Source organism: Pseudophryne corroboree, chromosome 6, assembly GCF_028390025.1.
Source record: "Pseudophryne corroboree isolate aPseCor3 chromosome 6, aPseCor3.hap2, whole genome shotgun sequence".
Classification (NCBI taxonomy): Eukaryota; Metazoa; Chordata; class Amphibia; order Anura; family Myobatrachidae; genus Pseudophryne; species Pseudophryne corroboree.
Genome location: NC_086449.1, coordinates 422,839,473 through 422,856,618, shown reverse-complemented (window position 1 = coordinate 422,856,618; position 17,146 = coordinate 422,839,473). Strand labels below are relative to the sequence as shown.

Genomic DNA, 17,146 nt, shown 5'->3' with positions numbered 1-17,146 from the left:
CTCCTGCTTCTAAGCAGACTATTGCTCGTTGGATTTGTAGTACAATTCAGCTTGCACATTCTGTGGCAGGCCTGCCACAGCCAAAATCTGTAAAAGCCCATTCCACAAGGAAGGTGGGCTCATCTTGGGCGGCTGCCCGAGGGGTCTCGGCTTTACAACTTTGCCGAGCAGCTACTTGGTCAGGGGCAAACACGTTTGCTAAATTCTACAAATTTGATACCCTGGCTGAGGAGGACCTGGAGTTCTCTCATTCGGTGCTGCAGAGTCATCCGCACTCTCCCGCCCGTTTGGGAGCTTTGGTATAATCCCCATGGTCCTTACGGAGTTCCCAGCATCCACTAGGACGTCAGAGAAAATAAGAATTTACTTACCGATAATTCTATTTCTCATAGTCCGTAGTGGATGCTGGGCACCCATCCCAAGTGCGGATTGTCTGCAATACTTGTACATAGTTATTGTTACAAAAATCGGGTTATTATTGTTGTGAGCCATCTTTTCAGAGGCTCCTCTGTTATCATGCTGTTAACTGGTTTCAGATCACAGGTTGTACGGTGTGATTGGTGTGGCTGGTATGAGTCTTACCCGGGATTCAAAATCCTTCCTTATTGTGTACGCTCGTCCGGGCACAGTACCTAACTGAGGCTTGGAGGAGGGTCATAGGGGGAGGAGCCAGTGCACACCAGGTAGTCCTAAAGCTTCACTTTTGTGCCCAGTCTCCTGCGGAGCCGCTATTCCCCATGGTCCTTACGGAGTTCCCAGGGTCCTTACGGAGTTCCCAGCATCCACTACGGACTACGAGAAATAGAATTATCGGTAAGTAAATTCTTATTTTCTGCGAACAAGTAATGTATTACTTATTAGTTACTAGAGAATATACAGTAGGACAGTACAATAATTGAATAAATGCAAAGCATGTGCATGATTTCACTGTCCTTTATGCTCCTGTAACAATGGACTGACCTGCACGAGTGCCTGGGAAACTGGCTTATACCCCTTTCACACTGCACAAATAACCCGGTATATTGCCAGGTCGACGTGCGGTGTGAAAGGGATAAATACAGAATTCCTGGGTCACCTGACCTGCTTTTTCAACCCGGGAATAAAGCAGAGTTATTATTGGGTCAGGTGCAGTGTGAACGGGTTGCTGGGTACAAACGACCCGGGACCCGTTCACACTATAGGGAGATGCGGTGCTAAAGGGACAGGCGGTGCTTGGAAATGATCTGATCTCCAGGAGCCTCCTCCGCATACGTCACCGCTGAGGCCAGTCTGAAAGGGGTCTCAAGCGGGTCGCACCCTGAAAGGAGCGGTGTACAAGTCCCTGGTGCGACCCACTTTAGAGATGTGAAAGCAGTATCAGTTGCCTTTACATACATCAATTGCATTAGGATAATTTGACAGAAAATTATCCATATCCGCAACAACTACTGTAGCAAGAGCGCAGTCTGTACAGTGTAATTTGTGCTGTACACTATCAGACTTTTGCCAAGTAGTGATTGCATTCAAAATTAATTTCTGATTTTTGTAGTATTTTGTATGGTTAGATGGAAGGTTAACCGCATTTTTTTTTTTCTTAAAATTCCTTCACTCCTTCACATGCAGATGTTGGGGGGAATTCAATTGTTTTTTTCCTGCAGCTGCCACTAGATGGCATCCGAATGTGCCATTAATTTGTTGCCCTGTTCTGGTGTGAATAGCCGTGGGGGCACATGTCAGCTTGCAGCCTCCTGTGGTGGCGAGCTGATATGTGTAAATGTTGGCTGTTTGGACTCCCATCACACCCATTAGTTTAGACCAGGCATGTCCAAACTGTGACCCTCCAGCTGTTGAGAAACTACACATCCCAGCATGCCCTGACACAGCTTTAGCAGTCTCTGACAGCAAAACTGTCAGGGCATGCTGGGATATGTAGTTTCACAACAGCTGGAGGGCCACAGTTTGGACATGCCTGGTTTAGACTGTTTGTTACTGTTGTAAAGTACAATGTGATTTTTTCATATCACATTGTGGTACTGCAGTTTCCTGCATAATTATTCAAGCAGCTAGTGTCGCACTGACACTATGGTTTAACAGATGAGTAATATATTTTCGTTTCCCATTTTTCAGAGATTAAGAAGACTGTCCACTAAGTACAGAACTGAAAAGATTTATCCTACAATCACTGGAGAGAAAGAAGAAAATGTTAAAAAGAACCGATATAAAGATATTTTGCCATGTAAGTGTCCTTTTATGCATCCAATTCATGATTGTATTGTTGCCCCACCTCTGCGCTGTAAATCCGTGACTAGAGGATTTCGCACCCTCCTGAGGTATGAGCAGAAATTTGGAAAAATGTAATGCCGCAGTTCTGGTTGCGGGCTTACCACGTGCGCTAACATCATCATGCCAGGCACTTAAGTTGGAGAATATAATTTACCACTACCATGGGGGTAATTCAGAGTTGATCGCAGTAGCAATTTTGTTAGCAGTTGGGCAAAACCATATGCACGGCAGGGGAGGCAGATATAACGTGCAGAGAGAGTTAGATTTGGGTGGGTTATTTTGTTTCTGTGCAAGGTAAATACTGGCTGCTTTATTTTTACACTGCAAATTAGATTGCAGATTGAACATACCACACCCAAATCTAACTCTCTCTGCACATGTTATATCTGCCTCCCCTGCAGTGCACATGGTTTTGCCCAACTGCTAACAAAATTCCTACTACGATCAACTCAGAATTACCCCCTATATCTCTTGCTTTAGGTGCGGAAAACTGCATCTTAAGTGCTTGGTGTGATGCAGACAATTCAATAGCTCCGGCCACTCATTCCTGGTGCTATTCAGCATAGCGCCTAATTGATTTGTCCCTAATGAATATAAGTTTTATACTCTGCTACATAAGAAGACCTACAAGATGAAGTATTGAAATTAAGTTGTTGTTTTAACCTATAGTCCTTATTACATGAATATGACATGTAGCCTGAGGACTATGGAGAGCTGAAGTCCATGTTCTTTACAACCAGATGAGGTATAGGGATCGCTTCTTACCTTCAGCAGCTGCCTGTTACGGATATTTCCTACTGCATTATAAGAGGTTTCGTCGCTGCCACTGCCAGACTTCCGCACCTATAACAGCTTACTTCCAGTCTCTGGTGTGGCAATTGGCTGGTTGGCACTTTCTGCCTGTCCTGCACCTTGCAAGTTTAGGAAGTGTCTGTGCAATCATTAAATGTCGCTGCTTCATCCAGGGGCGTGGGACCCCTTTCTCAGCTATCTAGATTTCCAGTCCCTGCAGACGGGCCAGTATCCCATATCACTCTAGACAACAAGAGATTTACTGGGGGTAATTCAATATTTACATGGGTGTCCGAAAATTGCATTTTCTCTGTCTTTTTAGACGGGTGGTATGCAATTGTTTGGACGCCCATTGTTTTAATGCACTGACCACTCCCAGATCGGCCCAATTTAGCTATGTAAAATGGCTAATCCAGACTAAATTGAGGGGCGGTATGAGGGGTAAATGGCAACAGACTGACATACAAACACTAAATAGGGACCTTACTTGGGGGTGAGGGGGATTCGCTCAACTGTGATGTGTGGGAAACAGGCAAGAGCAGAGGTCATGGTGTTATGGTCCAGGTGGATGGGCAGGGCAGTGGGCATGGGACGCAGAATTGAAAGATGAAGAGCTATACCCCTTAATGGAATACAGTAGTATTGTTGCTGTGCATTGGAGTGGGGAGGTGGGGCTCCTTAGTTGGTGGTGATCCTAGCACTGTTCTGCCACTGGGAACCAGGTGGGCATTTCTGGTGGTCAATCACTAGAATCGTGTAATATAAAATCATGGGCATTCTGTTCTTGGCAGTGCCCGGCGCACACGCTCCACCCACAAGTGCAACACATTGTGGGAACTTCTGCAAGTATTGGGAGCAGCATCCCAAACAAAATTTAGATTACATTTTGTTAAACACATTTATCCTATGATTGATTGATTTTGTTTTCTAACGCCACTTATTTGTGCTATGCTTTGAGTACACTGAGGCATTAAACTGTAAGGAAAATAGAGAAATGGGGGCTGTTTTAAAACTTTTGACTGGTTGAGTAAATCAGCAGTTTTCTTCCGTTGTATAACAAACCTGCTTTTGCATTATAAATTATTTCTGCTTTGCTGTTAAATCTAAGAAATTTCTGCACTTTGCAAATCTTATTTTACATTTGGGCCAGTGACTCTACTCTCCCTGCCAAACACATCTCCTCTCTGGGAACACTCCTGGAGGGGAGAAATAAAAGTAGGTGAGTATGTCTTATGCTGATGTTACCAGAGCCGGCCCTAACCAAAATGATGCCCTAGGCAAGATTTTGGCTGGTGCCCCCTAACACCACCGCTAGTTCCACCTCTGACCCTGCACCTCTTTCCCAGCACCATCACCCCTAACCCAGAGCAGTCCTTATTTTGGTGTTCCCACCCCCTATATTTTAAACATGAACATTGCGCGCATCTGGCGCACAACCCAAAAAGGTGTGTGTTTTTGCTGGCAAGGGGCATGGCCACACAATAGTACCCCCAAGTTCAAATTCTGCCACACAGTAGTGCAACTTTATTCACAATTTATCATGTGATAGTGTCCCTAATTCATGTTACATCACACAGTAGTATCGCTTTACCTTGTATACGTTACTTCTCACAGTAGTGCCCCTTATTCACATTACATCACACTGAATTGCTCCTTATGCACATTACACCACAACATTTTGCTCTTTATTCACATTAGACCACACAGTAGTGCCCTTTATACACATTATGCCACACAGTAGAGCATCTTATACACATAATGCCACACATTAGTAATGCATTTATGCACATAATACCACACAGTAATGCCCCTTACATGTATGACACACATTATTAATGTCCTTATAAACATAATGCGCCTTACACATTATGGCAACCTTTATTAATGCCCTTATACACATATGTCCTTTACACACATGCCACACATTGTCAATGCCCTTATACACATAAAGACACACATAATGTCCCTTACACATATGCCGCACATTATTAATGCATTTATACACATGACACACTTATTGCCCCTTACACATATGCCGAACTCTATTACACAACCAAACCACTCACACAAACACAGCACTCACATGGCCACTAACACTGTGCCCTCTGCCACTGCTTGGATACAGATGTGTCCTCATACATTTTGCCTCAGTGCGCCATGCAGTAGGAGATGCCTGGCGTGAGTCAGCTGGCAGCTCTGCTAACGGCAGGTGCCTATTTTTGATGGAAATGCACCTTATTTGCATTGCTATATTGCTAGGATGCACAAGCAGCTTCTGCTGATTAAAATTATATGCTGCATGCCTATGTACTGTCTGCGACTGTGGCTGTATCTGCATACGAAATGCTACACACAGAATATAGGCATGCCGCATATCATTTTAATCAGCAGAAGTTGCTGGTGCCCCTAGGCATGTCAAATGCCCTAGGCAGTTGCCTAGTTTGCCTATGCCTAGGGCCGACTCTGGATGTTACTATCGGCACTAAGGGAGAAATGTATGATCCTCCATTATGGGGATGACACTGTATGACACTGGGGGGGGGGTGCTTAGAAACAGGGGCATGATGCGCCCCTTTCATTTTCTGCACTGCTATCTTTTTAGATAGCACACTGATATATAAGGCAATGTAAGAACGGTTAATGACACAGACCATATCGACAGCTCAAGGTGTCGATGTCCTATCTCCACAGCTAGGGACAGCGCTGTCCCTGGCTGCAGCGGCTGCCAGCTCCGGGCTGCATGTGAGATTTCCCGTGAATAGCAAGATCTCGCACATGCACCCTGGAGCTGGCCGGGCAGAGAGACATAGTGCATTAGCCACAGGCTGATGTGCTGTGGACTCAGGCAGGGATCACCAGAGGAGGGAGTTTTTACTCCCCTGCCAAGGCAGATAAGATGTTCTAATATCTTGTCAATGCTTCACCTCGGTAATGAGGTAATCCGTTCCGCTGTACTGCATCTCCCCCATATTGCTGGCTTAGTCTAGGGCCACACATAGCGGCTAAGCGGGTCCTGCTAAACTGTACCCGCTTTGCCGGGAGGGTTTTTTTTGTGCACATGGATCCTGTTCTACGAGATGCCACAGAACAGGATCTGGCCATTGCCACACGGGATTTCAATAGAACACAGCCGCACTGCGTGAACACATACATTGAAATCTGTGTGTTCACATTGAAATCCTGCCGTCCTTTCATCTGGCCCAACCGCAGCATGCTGACTGCCGCATATGTGTGGGCGCATGCATAGGCGCCCATGTGCAGTCTCCTTCTGGCCAAGCGTGTCCCACTGAACGGGGCCCGCTATGTGTGGGCCAACCCTTAGTGCTCACTTTTCATATAGGGAACTACATTTTCTTTCATTTCTACTTGGTAGAGCTGAAGAAGTTGAAGGTTTAACTGATCTGTTTGTGTCAAAGGCTAAACTCTGACATAACCCTTTCCGAGCTCCAATGTTTGTTTCTCTAACGTCCTAGAGGATGCTGGGGACTCCGTAAGGACCATGGGGATAGACGGGCTCTGCAGGACACATGGGCACTTTAAGAAAGACTTTAGGTCTGGGTGTGCACTGGCTCCTCCCTCTATGCCCCTCCTCTAGACCTCAGTTTGATACTGTGCCCAGAGGAGATGGGTGCACTACAGGGCGCTCTCCTGAGCTTCCTGTCAGAAAGTATATTTGTTAGGTTTTTTATTTTCAGGGAGCCTGCTGGCAACAGACTCCCTGCATCGAGGGACTGAGGAGAGAGAAACAGACCTACTTCTGTGAGTTTCAAGGCTCTGTTTCTTAGGCTACTGGACACCATTAGCTCCAGAGGGATTGGTACGCAGGTCTCACCCTCGCCGTCCGTCCCAGAGCCGCGCCGCCGTCCTCCTCGCAGAGCCGGAAGATAGAAGCCGGGTGAGTATGAGAAGAAAAGAAGACTTCAGAGGCGGCAGAAGACTTCATGATCTTCACTGAGGTAACGCACAGCAGTAAAGCTGTGCGCCATTGCTCCCATACACCTCACACACCGCAGTCACTGTAAGGGTGCAGGGGGGGGGGGGAGCGGGGGGCGGGGGGCCCTGGGCAGCAATAAAACCTCTCCATTGGCAAAATAAGTATATACATGTACAGATGGGCACTGTACATGTATATAACAGAGCCCCCGCCAGTTTTCAGGAATTTTGAGCGGGACAGAAGCCCGCCGCCGAGGGGGCGGGGCTTCTCCCTCAGCACTCACCAGCGCCATTTTTCTCCACAGCACAGCGCTGAGAGGAAGCTCCCCGGACTCTCCCCTGCTAATACACGGTGATAGAGGGGTTTTAAGAGGGGGAGGGGGGGGGCACAAATTTGGGAGATATAAAGTGTAAACAGCGCTACTGGATAAACATTTAGTGTTTTTTTCCAGGGTCATATAGCGTTGGGGTGTGTGCTGGCATACTCTCTCTCTGTCTCTCCAAAGGGCCTAGTGGGGAAACTATCTTCAGATAAGAGGTTCCCTGTGTGTGTGGTGTGTCGGTATGCGTGTGTCGACATGTCTGAGGTAGAAGGCTCACCTAGGGAGGAGGGTGAGCGTATGAATGTGAGGTCTCAGTCGGCGGTGCCGACACCTGACTGGATGGATATGTGGAATGTTTTAAGTGCTAGTGTGAACTTATTGCACAAAAGATTAGACAAAGCTGAAGCTAAGGAACAGTCAGGGAGTGAACCCATGTCTGTCCCTATGTCGCCGGGACCTTCAGGGTCTCAGAAGCGCCCACTATCCCAGATAGGAGACACAGATACCGACACGGATTCGGACTCCAGTGTCGACTACGATGATGCAAAGTTACAGCCGAAAGTGGCTAAGTGTATTTGATATATGATTATTGCAATAAAAGAAGTGTTGCATATCACAGAGGAACCCCCTGTCCCTGAAACGAGGGTACACATGTATAAGGGAAAGAAGCCTGAGGTAACTTTTCCCTCCTCACATGAGTTGAACGAATTATGTGAAAAAGCGTGGGAATCTCCAGGCAAAAAACTGCAGATTCCCAAAAGGATTCTTATGGCGTATCCTTACCCGCCAACGGACAGGATACGGTGGGAATCCTCCCCTAAGGTGGACAAAGCGTTGACACGCTTGTCAAAAAAGATAGCGCTGCCATCCCAAGATACGGCTACCCTCAAGGATCCTGCTGACCGCAAGCAGGAGGTTACCTTGAAATCCATTTACACACATTCTGGTACATTACTCAGACCGGCAATTGCGTCGGCCTGGGTTTGTAGCGCTGTAGCAGCATGGACTGATTCCTTATCAGCGGAAATTGAGACCCTAGATAAGGATACCATTTTATTGACCCTAAGCCATATAAAGGATGCTGTCTTATATATGAGAGATGCTCAAAGAGACATTAGTTTACTGGGTTCCAGAATAAACGCTATGTCAATTTCTGCTAGACTAGTCCTCTAGACCCGGCAGTGGACAGGTGATGCCGACTCAAAAAGACATATGGAGGTCTTACCTTACAAGGGTGAGGAATTGTTTGGGGAAGGGCTCTCGGACCTGGTCTCCACAGCTACGGCAGGTAAATCGAATTTCTCTAACGTCCTAGAGGATGCTGGGACTCTGTAAGGACCATGGGGATAGACTGGTTCCGCGGGAGACATGGGCACTTTAAGAAAGACTTTGGATCTGGGTGTGCACTGGCTCCTCCCTCTATGCCGCTCCTCCAGACCTCAGTTTGATACTGTGCCCAGTGGAGACTGGGTGCTTTCAGGGAGCTCTCCTGAGTTTCCTGTAAAAGAAAGTATTTTAGTTAGGTTTTCTCTAACGTCCTAAGTGGATGCTGGGGACTCCGTAAGGACCATGGGGATTAGCGGCTCCGCAGGAGACTGGGCACAACTATAAAGAAAGCTTTTAGACTACTGGTGTGCACTGGCTCCTCCCACTAAGACCCTCCTCCAGACTTCAGTTAGATTCTTGTGCCCGGCTGAGCTGGATGCACACTAGGGGCTCTCCTGAGCACCTAGAAAGAAAGTATATTTAGGTTTTTTATTTTACAGTGAGATCTGCTGGCAACAGACTCACTGCAGCGAGGGACTAAGGGGAGAAGAAGCGAACCTACCTAACAGGTGGTAGTTTGGGCTTCTTAGGCTACTGGACACCATTAGCTCCAGAGGGATCGACCGCAGGACCCGACCTTGGTGTTCGTTCCCGGAGCCGCGCCGCCGTCCCCCTTACAGAGCCAGAAGCAACGAAGAGGTCCGGAAAATCGGCGGCAGAAGACTTCGGTCTTCACCAAGGTAGCGCACAGCACTGCAGCTGTGCGCCATTGCTCCTCATGTACACCTCACACTCCGGTCACTGATGGGTGCAGGGCGCTGGGGGGGGGGGCGCCCTGAGGGCAATATATGACACCTTGGCTGGCAAATATACATCATATTTAGTCCTAGAGGCTATATAGATGTAAAATTACCCCTGCCAGTATTCCAGAAAAAGCGGGAGAAAGTCCGCCGAAAAGGGGGCGGGGCTTCTCCCTCAGCACACTGGCGCCATTTTTCCCTCACAGTTCCGCTGGAAGGAAGCTCCCTGGCTCTCCCCTGCAGTCTGAACGCTACAGAAGGGTAAAAAAGAGAGGGGGTGCACTAAATTTAGGCGCTGTATAGATAATATATATATATGATATATATATATATAAAAAAGCAGCTATAAGGGAAAACACTCATTGATAGTGGGATCCCAGTGTTATATAGCGCTCTGGTGTGTGCTGGCATACTCTCTCTGTCTCCCCAAAGGGCTTTGTGGGGTCGTGTCCTCTGTCAGAGCATTCCCTGTGTGTGTGCGGTGTCGGTACGGCTGTGTCGACATGTTTGATGATGAGGCTTATGTGGAGGCGGAGCAGATGCCTGTAAATGTGATGTCACCCCCTGCGGGGTCGACACCTGAGTGGATGGTGCTGTGGAAGGAATTACGCGATAGTGTCGACTCCTTACATAAAAGGTTTGACGACATACCAAATGTGGGACAGCCGGCTTCTCAGCCTGTGCCTGCCCAGGCGTCTCAAAAGCTATCAGGGGCTCTAAAACGGCCGCTACCTCAGATGGCTCTAGTGTCGACGACGATGAGACTAATGTAACTTCCAGTAGGGCCACACGTTACATGATTGAGGCAATGAAAAATGTGTTGCACATTTCTGATGTTACCCCCGGTACCACAAAAAAGGGTATAATGTTTGGAGAGAAAAAACTACCAGTAGCTTTTCCTCCATCTGAAGAGTTAAATGAAGTGTGTGAAGAAGCGTGGGCTTCCCCTGATAAAAAGCTGGTAATTTCTAAGAGGTTACTAATGGCGTACCCTTTCCCGCCAGAGGATATGTCACGCTGGGAAACATCCCCTAGGGTGGATAAAGCGCTCACACGCTTGTCAAAGAAGGTGGCACTACCGTCTCCGGATACGGCCGCCCTGAAGGAATCTGCTGATAATACTGAGACCGGCTATAGCTTCAGCCTGGATGTGCAGTGCTGCTGATGCGTGGTCAGATTCCCTGTCAGAAAATATAGATACCCTAGACAGGGACACTATATTGCTAAACGTAGAGCATATAAAAGACGCACTTTTATACATGAGGGATATTTGCCGGCTGGCATCCAAAATTAGTGCAATGTCCATTTCTGCCAGGAGAGGGTTATGGACTCGGCAGTGGACAGGAGATGCAGATTCCAAACGACACATGGAAGTTCTGCCTTATAAGGGTGAGGAATTGTTCGGGGATGGTCTCTCGGACCTCGTTTCCACAGCAACAGCTGGGAAGTCTACATTTTTACCCCATGTTCCCTCACAACCAAAGAAAGCACCGTATTATCAGGTACAGTCCTTTCGGCCCAATAGGGGCAAGCGGGTTAAAGGCGCGTCCTTTCTGCCTAGAGGCAGAGGTAGGGGAAAGAAGCTGCCGCATACAGCCAGTTCCCAGGAGCAAAAGTCCTCCCCCGCTTCCTCTAAGTCCACAGCATGACGCTGGGGCTTCACAGGCGGAGCCAGGTACGGTGGGGGCCCGTCTCAAAAACTTCAGCAATCAGTGGGCTCGCTCACGGGTGGATCCCTGGATCCTTCAAGTAGTATCTCAGGGGTGCAAGCTGGAATTCGAGACGTCTTCCCCCGCCGTTTCCTCAAATATGCCTTGCCAACCACTCCCTCAGGCAGGGAGGCAGTGTTACAGGCAATTCACAAGCTGTATTCACAACAAGTGATAGTTAAGGTGCCCCTACTTCAACAAGGAAGGGGTTACTATTCCACAATGTTTGTGGTACCGAAACCGGACGGTTCGGTGAGACCCATTTTAAATTTGAAATCCTTGAACAAATATATAAAAAAATTCAAGTTCAAGATGGAATCGCTCAGGGCGGTTATTGCAAGCCTGGACGAGAGGGATTACATGGTATCACTGGACATCAAGGATGCTTACCTACATGTCCCCATTTACCATCCTCACCAGGAGTACCTCAGATTTGTGGTACAAGATTGTCATTACCAATTCCAGACGTTGCCGTTCGGTCTATCCACGGCTCCGAGGGTCTTTACCAAGGTAATGGCCGAAATGATGATACTCCTTCGAAAGAAGAAAGTTTTAATTATCCCGTACTTCGACGATCTCCTGATAAAGGCGAGGTCCAGAGAGCAGTTGTTGGTAGGGGTAGCACTATCTCGGGAAGTGCTACAACAGCACGGCTGGATTCTAAACATTCCAAAGTCACAGCTGGTCCCTACGACACGCCTGCTGTTCCTAGGGATGGTTCTGGACACAGAACAGAGAAAAGTGTTTCTCTGACGTCCTAGTGGATGCTGGGACTCCGTCAGGACCATGGGGAATAGCGGCTCCGCAGGAGACAGGGCACAAAATTTAAAAGTTTGACCACTAGGTGGTGTGTACTGGCTCCTCCCCCTATGACCCTCCTCCAAGCCTCAGTTAGGTTTTTGTGCCCGTCCGAGCAGGGTGCAATCTAGGTGGCTCTCCTAAAGAGCTGCTTAGAAAAAGTTTGTTAGGTTTTTTATTTTCAGTGAGTCCTGCTGGCAACAGGCTCACTGCAACGAGGGACTTAGGGGAGAAGAAGTGAACTCACCTGCGTGCAGGATGGATTTGCTTCTTAGGCTACTGGACACTAGCTCCAGAGGGACGATCACAGGTACAGCCTGGATGGGTCACCGGAGCCGCGCCGCCGACCCCCTTGCAGATGCCGAATAGAGAAGAGGTCCAGAAACCGGCGGCAGAAGACGTCTCCGTCTTCATGAGGTAGCGCACAGCACTGCAGCTGTGCGCCATTGCTCTCCGCACACTTCACACCAGCGGTCACTGAGGGTGCAGGGCGCTGGGGGGGGCGCCCTGGGCAGCAATGTAATATACCTATTCTGGCTAAAATATATCACATATAGCCCTTGGGGCTATATGGATGTATTTAACCCCTGCCAGGTTCCAAAAAAACCGGGAGAAGAAGCCCGCCGAAAAGGGGGCGGGGCCTATTCTCCTCAGCACACAGCGCCATTTTCCTGCCCAGCTCCGCTGCGAGGAAGGCTCCCAGGACTCTCCCCTGCACTGCACTACAGAAACAGGGTAAAAACAGAGAGGGGGGGGCACTTATTGGCGATATTTATAATATTTGAGCTGCTATAAAGGGAACACACTTATTAAGGTTGTCCCTATATATATTTATAGCGCTTGGGTGTGTGCTGGCAAACTCTCCCTCTGTCTCCCCAAAGGGCTAGTGGGGTCCTGTCTTCTATCAGAGCATTCCCTGTGTGTCTGCTGTGTGTCGGTACGTGTGTGTCGACATGTATGAGGACGATGTTGGCGTGGAGGCGGAGCAATTGCCTGTAATGGTGATGTCACCCCCTAGGGAGTCGACACCAGAATGGATGGCTTTGTTTATGGAATTACGGGATAGTGTCAGCACGCTACAAAAGTCGGTTGACGACATGAGACAGCCGGCAAACCAGTTAGTACCTGTCCAGGTGTCTCAGACACCGTCAGGGGCTGTAAAACGCCCTTTACCTCAGTCGGTCGACACAGACCCAGACACTGATACTGAATCCAGTGTCGACGGTGAAGAAACAAACGTATTTTCCAGTAGGGCCACACGTTATATGATCACGGCAATGAAGGAGGCTTTGCATATCTCTGATACTGCAAGTACCACAAAAAGGGGTATTATGTGGGGTGTGAAAAAACTACCGATAGTTTTTCCTGAATCGGAGGAACTGAATGAAGTGTGTGATGAAGCGTGGGTTACCCCAGATAGAAAACTGCTAATTTCAAAGAAGTTATTGGCATTATACCTTTTCCCGCCAGAGGTTAGGGCGCGCTGGGAAACACCTCCTAGGGTGGATAAGGCGCTCACACGCTTATCAAAGCAAGTGGCGTTACCGTCTCCTGATACGGCCGCCCTCAAGGATCCAGCTGATAGGAGGCTGGAGAATACATTAAAAAGTATATACACACATACGGGTGTTATACTGAGACCAGCAATCGCCTCAGCCTGGATGTGCAGTGCTGGCGTGGCTTGGTCGGAGTCACTGTCTGAAAATATTGATACCCTGGATAGGGACAGTATTTTACTGACTATAGAGCAGTTAAAGGATGCATTTCTTTATATGCGAGATGCACAGAGAGATATTTGCACTCTGGCATCAAGAGTAAGTGCGATGTCCATATCTGCCAGAAGAAGTTTATGGACGCGCCAGTGGTCAGGTGATGCGGATTCTAAACGACATATGGAAGTATTGCCGTATAAGGGGGAGGAATTATTTGGGGTCGGTCTATCGGATCTGGTGGCCACGGCAACGGCCGGAAAATCCACCTTTTTACCCCAGGTCACCTCCCAGCAGAAAAAGCCGCAGGCTTTTCAGCCGCAGTCCTTTCGTTCCTATAATAACAAACGAGCAAAAGGACATTCCTATTTGCCTCGAGGCAAAGGAAAGGGTAAGAGACTGCAACAAGCAGCTCCTTCCCAGGAGCAGAAGCCCTCCCCGGCTTCTACAAAGGCGTCAGCATGACGCTGGGACCTTACAAGCAGACTCAGCGGCGGTGGGGGGTCGCCTCAAACATTTCAGCGCACAGTGGGCTCACTCGCAGGTGGACCCCTGGATCCTGCAGGTAGTATCTCAGGGTTACAGGTTGGAATTCGAGAAGTCCCCTCCTCGCCGTTTCCTAAAGTCTGCTTTGCCAACGTCTCCCTCCGACAGGGCGACGGTATTGGAGGCCATTCACAAGCTGTATTCTCAGCAGGTGATAGTCAAGGTACCCCTCCTACAACAGGGACAGGGGTATTACTCCACGCTATTTGTGGTACCGAAGCCGGACGGCTCGGTAAGACCGATTCTAAATCTAAAATCTCTGAACCTGTACATACAAAAATTCAAGTTCAAGATGGAGTCACTCAGAGCAGTGATAGCGAATCTGGAAGAAGGGGATTTTATGGTGTCCTTGGACATCAAGGATGCTTACCTTCATGTTCCAATTTGTCCTTCACACCAAGGGTACCTCAGGTTCGTGGTCCAAAACTGTCATCCGTTTCAGACGCTGCCGTTTGGATTGTCCACGGCACCCCGGGTCTTTACCAAGGTAATGGCCGAAATGATGATCCTTCTTCGAAGAGAAGGCGTCTTAATTATCCCTTACTTGGACGATCTCCTGATAAGGGCAAGATCCAGAGAACAGCTGGAGGTCGGAGTAGCACTAACCCAAGTAGTGCTCCAACAACACGGGTGGATTCTGAATTTTCCAAAATCCCAACTGATCCCGACGACACGTCTGTTGTTCCTAGGGATGATTCTGGACACTGTTCAGAAAAAGGTATTTCTTCCGGAGGAGAAAGCCAGGGAGTTATCCGATCTAGTCAGGAACCTCCTAAAACAAGGAAAAGTATCTGTGCATCAATGCACAAGAGTCCTGGGAGAAGCGATTCCATTCGGCAGATTCCATGCACAAACTTTTCAGTGGGATCTGCTGGACAAATGGTCCGGATCGCATCTGCAGATGCATCAGCGGATAAAATTGTCCACAAGGACAAGAGTGTCTCTGCTATGGTGGTTGCAGAGTGCTCATCTGTTAGAGGGCCGCAGATTCGGCATACAGAACTGGGTCCTAGTGACCACGGATGCCAGCCTGAGAGGCTGGGGAGCGGTCACACAGGGAAGAAACTTCCAGGGCGTGTGGTCAAGCCTGGAGACGTCTCTTCACATAAATATACTGGAGCTAAGAGCAATCTACAATGCTCTAAGCCTGGCAAAACCTCTGCTTCAGGGTCAGCCGGTGTTGATTCAGTCGGACAACATCACGGCAGTCGCCCACGTAAACAGACAGGGCGGCACAAGAAGCAGGAGGGCAATGGCAGAAGCTGCAAGGATTCTCCGCTGGGCAGAAAATCATGTGTTAGCACTGTCAGCTGTGTTCATTCCGGGAGTGGACAACTGGGAAGCAGACTTCCTCAGCAGACACGATCTGCACCCGGGAGAGTGGGGACTTCATCCAGAAGTCTTCCACATGATTGTGGTCCATTGGGAAAGACCAATGGTGGACATGATGGCGTCCCGCCTCAACAAAAAACTGGACAGGTATTGCGCCAGGTCAAGAGACCCTCAGGCAATAGCTGTAGACGCTCTGGTAACACCATGGGTGTACCAGTCAGTGTATGTGTTTCCTCCTCTGCCTCTCATACCAAAAGTACTGAGAATTATACGGCAAAGGGGAGTAAGAACGATACTCGTGGCTCCGGATTGGCCAAGAAGAACTTGGTACCCGGAACTTCAGGAGATGCTCACGGAAGATCCGTGGCCTCTACCTCTAAGACGGGACCTGCTTCAGCAGGGACCGTGTCTATTCCAAGACTTACCGCGGCTGCGTTTGACGGCATGGCGGTTGAACGCCGAATCCTAAGGGAAAAAGGCATTCCGGAAGAGGTCATCCCTACCCTGGTAAAAGCCAGGAAGGAGGTGACTGCACAACATTATCACCGCATTTGGAGAAAATATGTTGCATGGTGTGAGGCCAGGAAGGCCCCGACGGAGGAATTTCAACTGGGTCGATTCCTACATTTCCTGCAAACAGGATTGTCTATGGGCCTCAAATTAGGGTCCATTAAGGTTCAAATTTCGGCCCTGTCGATTTTCTTCCAGAAAGAATTGGCTTCAGTTCCTGAAGTCCAGACTTTTGTAAAAGGAGTACTACATATACAGCCCCCGGTTGTGCCCCCAGTGGCACCGTGGGATCTTAATGTAGTTTTGGATTTTCTCAAATCCCATTGGTTTGAGCCACTCAAATCGGTGGATTTGAAATATCTTACATGGAAAGTAACCATGCTACTGGCCCTGGCTTCAGCCAGGAGAGTGTCAGAATTGGCGGCTTTATCGTATAAAAGCCCATATCTGATTTTCCATTCGGACAGGGCAGAACTGCGGACGCGTCCTCACTTTCTGCCTAAGGTGGTTTCAGCGTTTCACCTGAACCAGCCTATTGTGGTGCCTGCGGCTACTAGCGATTTGGAGGATTCCAAGTTGCTGGACGTTGTCAGAGCATTGAAAAGTATGCACCCAACAAGCTGGGTGCTCCTGCTTCTAAGCAGACGATTGCTCGTTGGATTTGTAGCACAATTCAACTTGCACATTCTGTGGCAGGCCTGCCACAGCCTAAATCTGTCAAGGCCCATTCCACAAGGAAGGTGGGCTCATCTTGGGCGGCTGCCCGAGGGGTCTCGGCATTACAACTCTGCCGAGCAGCTACGTGGTCAGGGGAGAACACGTTTGTAAAATTCTACAAATTTGATACCCTGGCTAAGGAGGACCTGGAGTTCTCTCATTCGGTGCTGCAGAGTCATCCGCGCACTCCCGCCCGTTTGGGAGCTTTGGTATAATCCCCATGGTCCTGACGGAGTCCCAGCATCCACTAGGACGTCAGAGAAAATAAGATTTTACTTACCGATAAATCTATTTCTCGTAGTCCGTAGTGGATGCTTGGGCGCCCATCCCAAGTGCGGATTGTCTGCAATACTTGTACATAGTTATTGTTACAAAAAAATCGGGTTGTTATTGTTGTGAGCCGTCTGTTCAGAGGCTCCTACGTTTGTCATACTGTTAACTGGGTTCAG

General features: G+C 48.6%; 1 protein-coding gene across 5 annotated transcripts in view; it reads left to right on the top strand.

Moving 5' to 3' along the window:
• The window catches only part of PTPN12 (protein tyrosine phosphatase non-receptor type 12), a 257,987-nt gene that overhangs the window by 79,275 nt on the left and 161,566 nt on the right, over positions 1-17,146 (top strand). For all 5 annotated transcript variants that reach the window (XM_063926980.1, XM_063926978.1, XM_063926977.1 and 2 more), the window contains exon 2: positions 2,107-2,215. In XM_063926980.1, the coding sequence (XP_063783050.1) occupies positions 2,107-2,215 (109 nt within the window). The remainder of the gene's footprint in view (positions 1-2,106; positions 2,216-17,146) is intronic.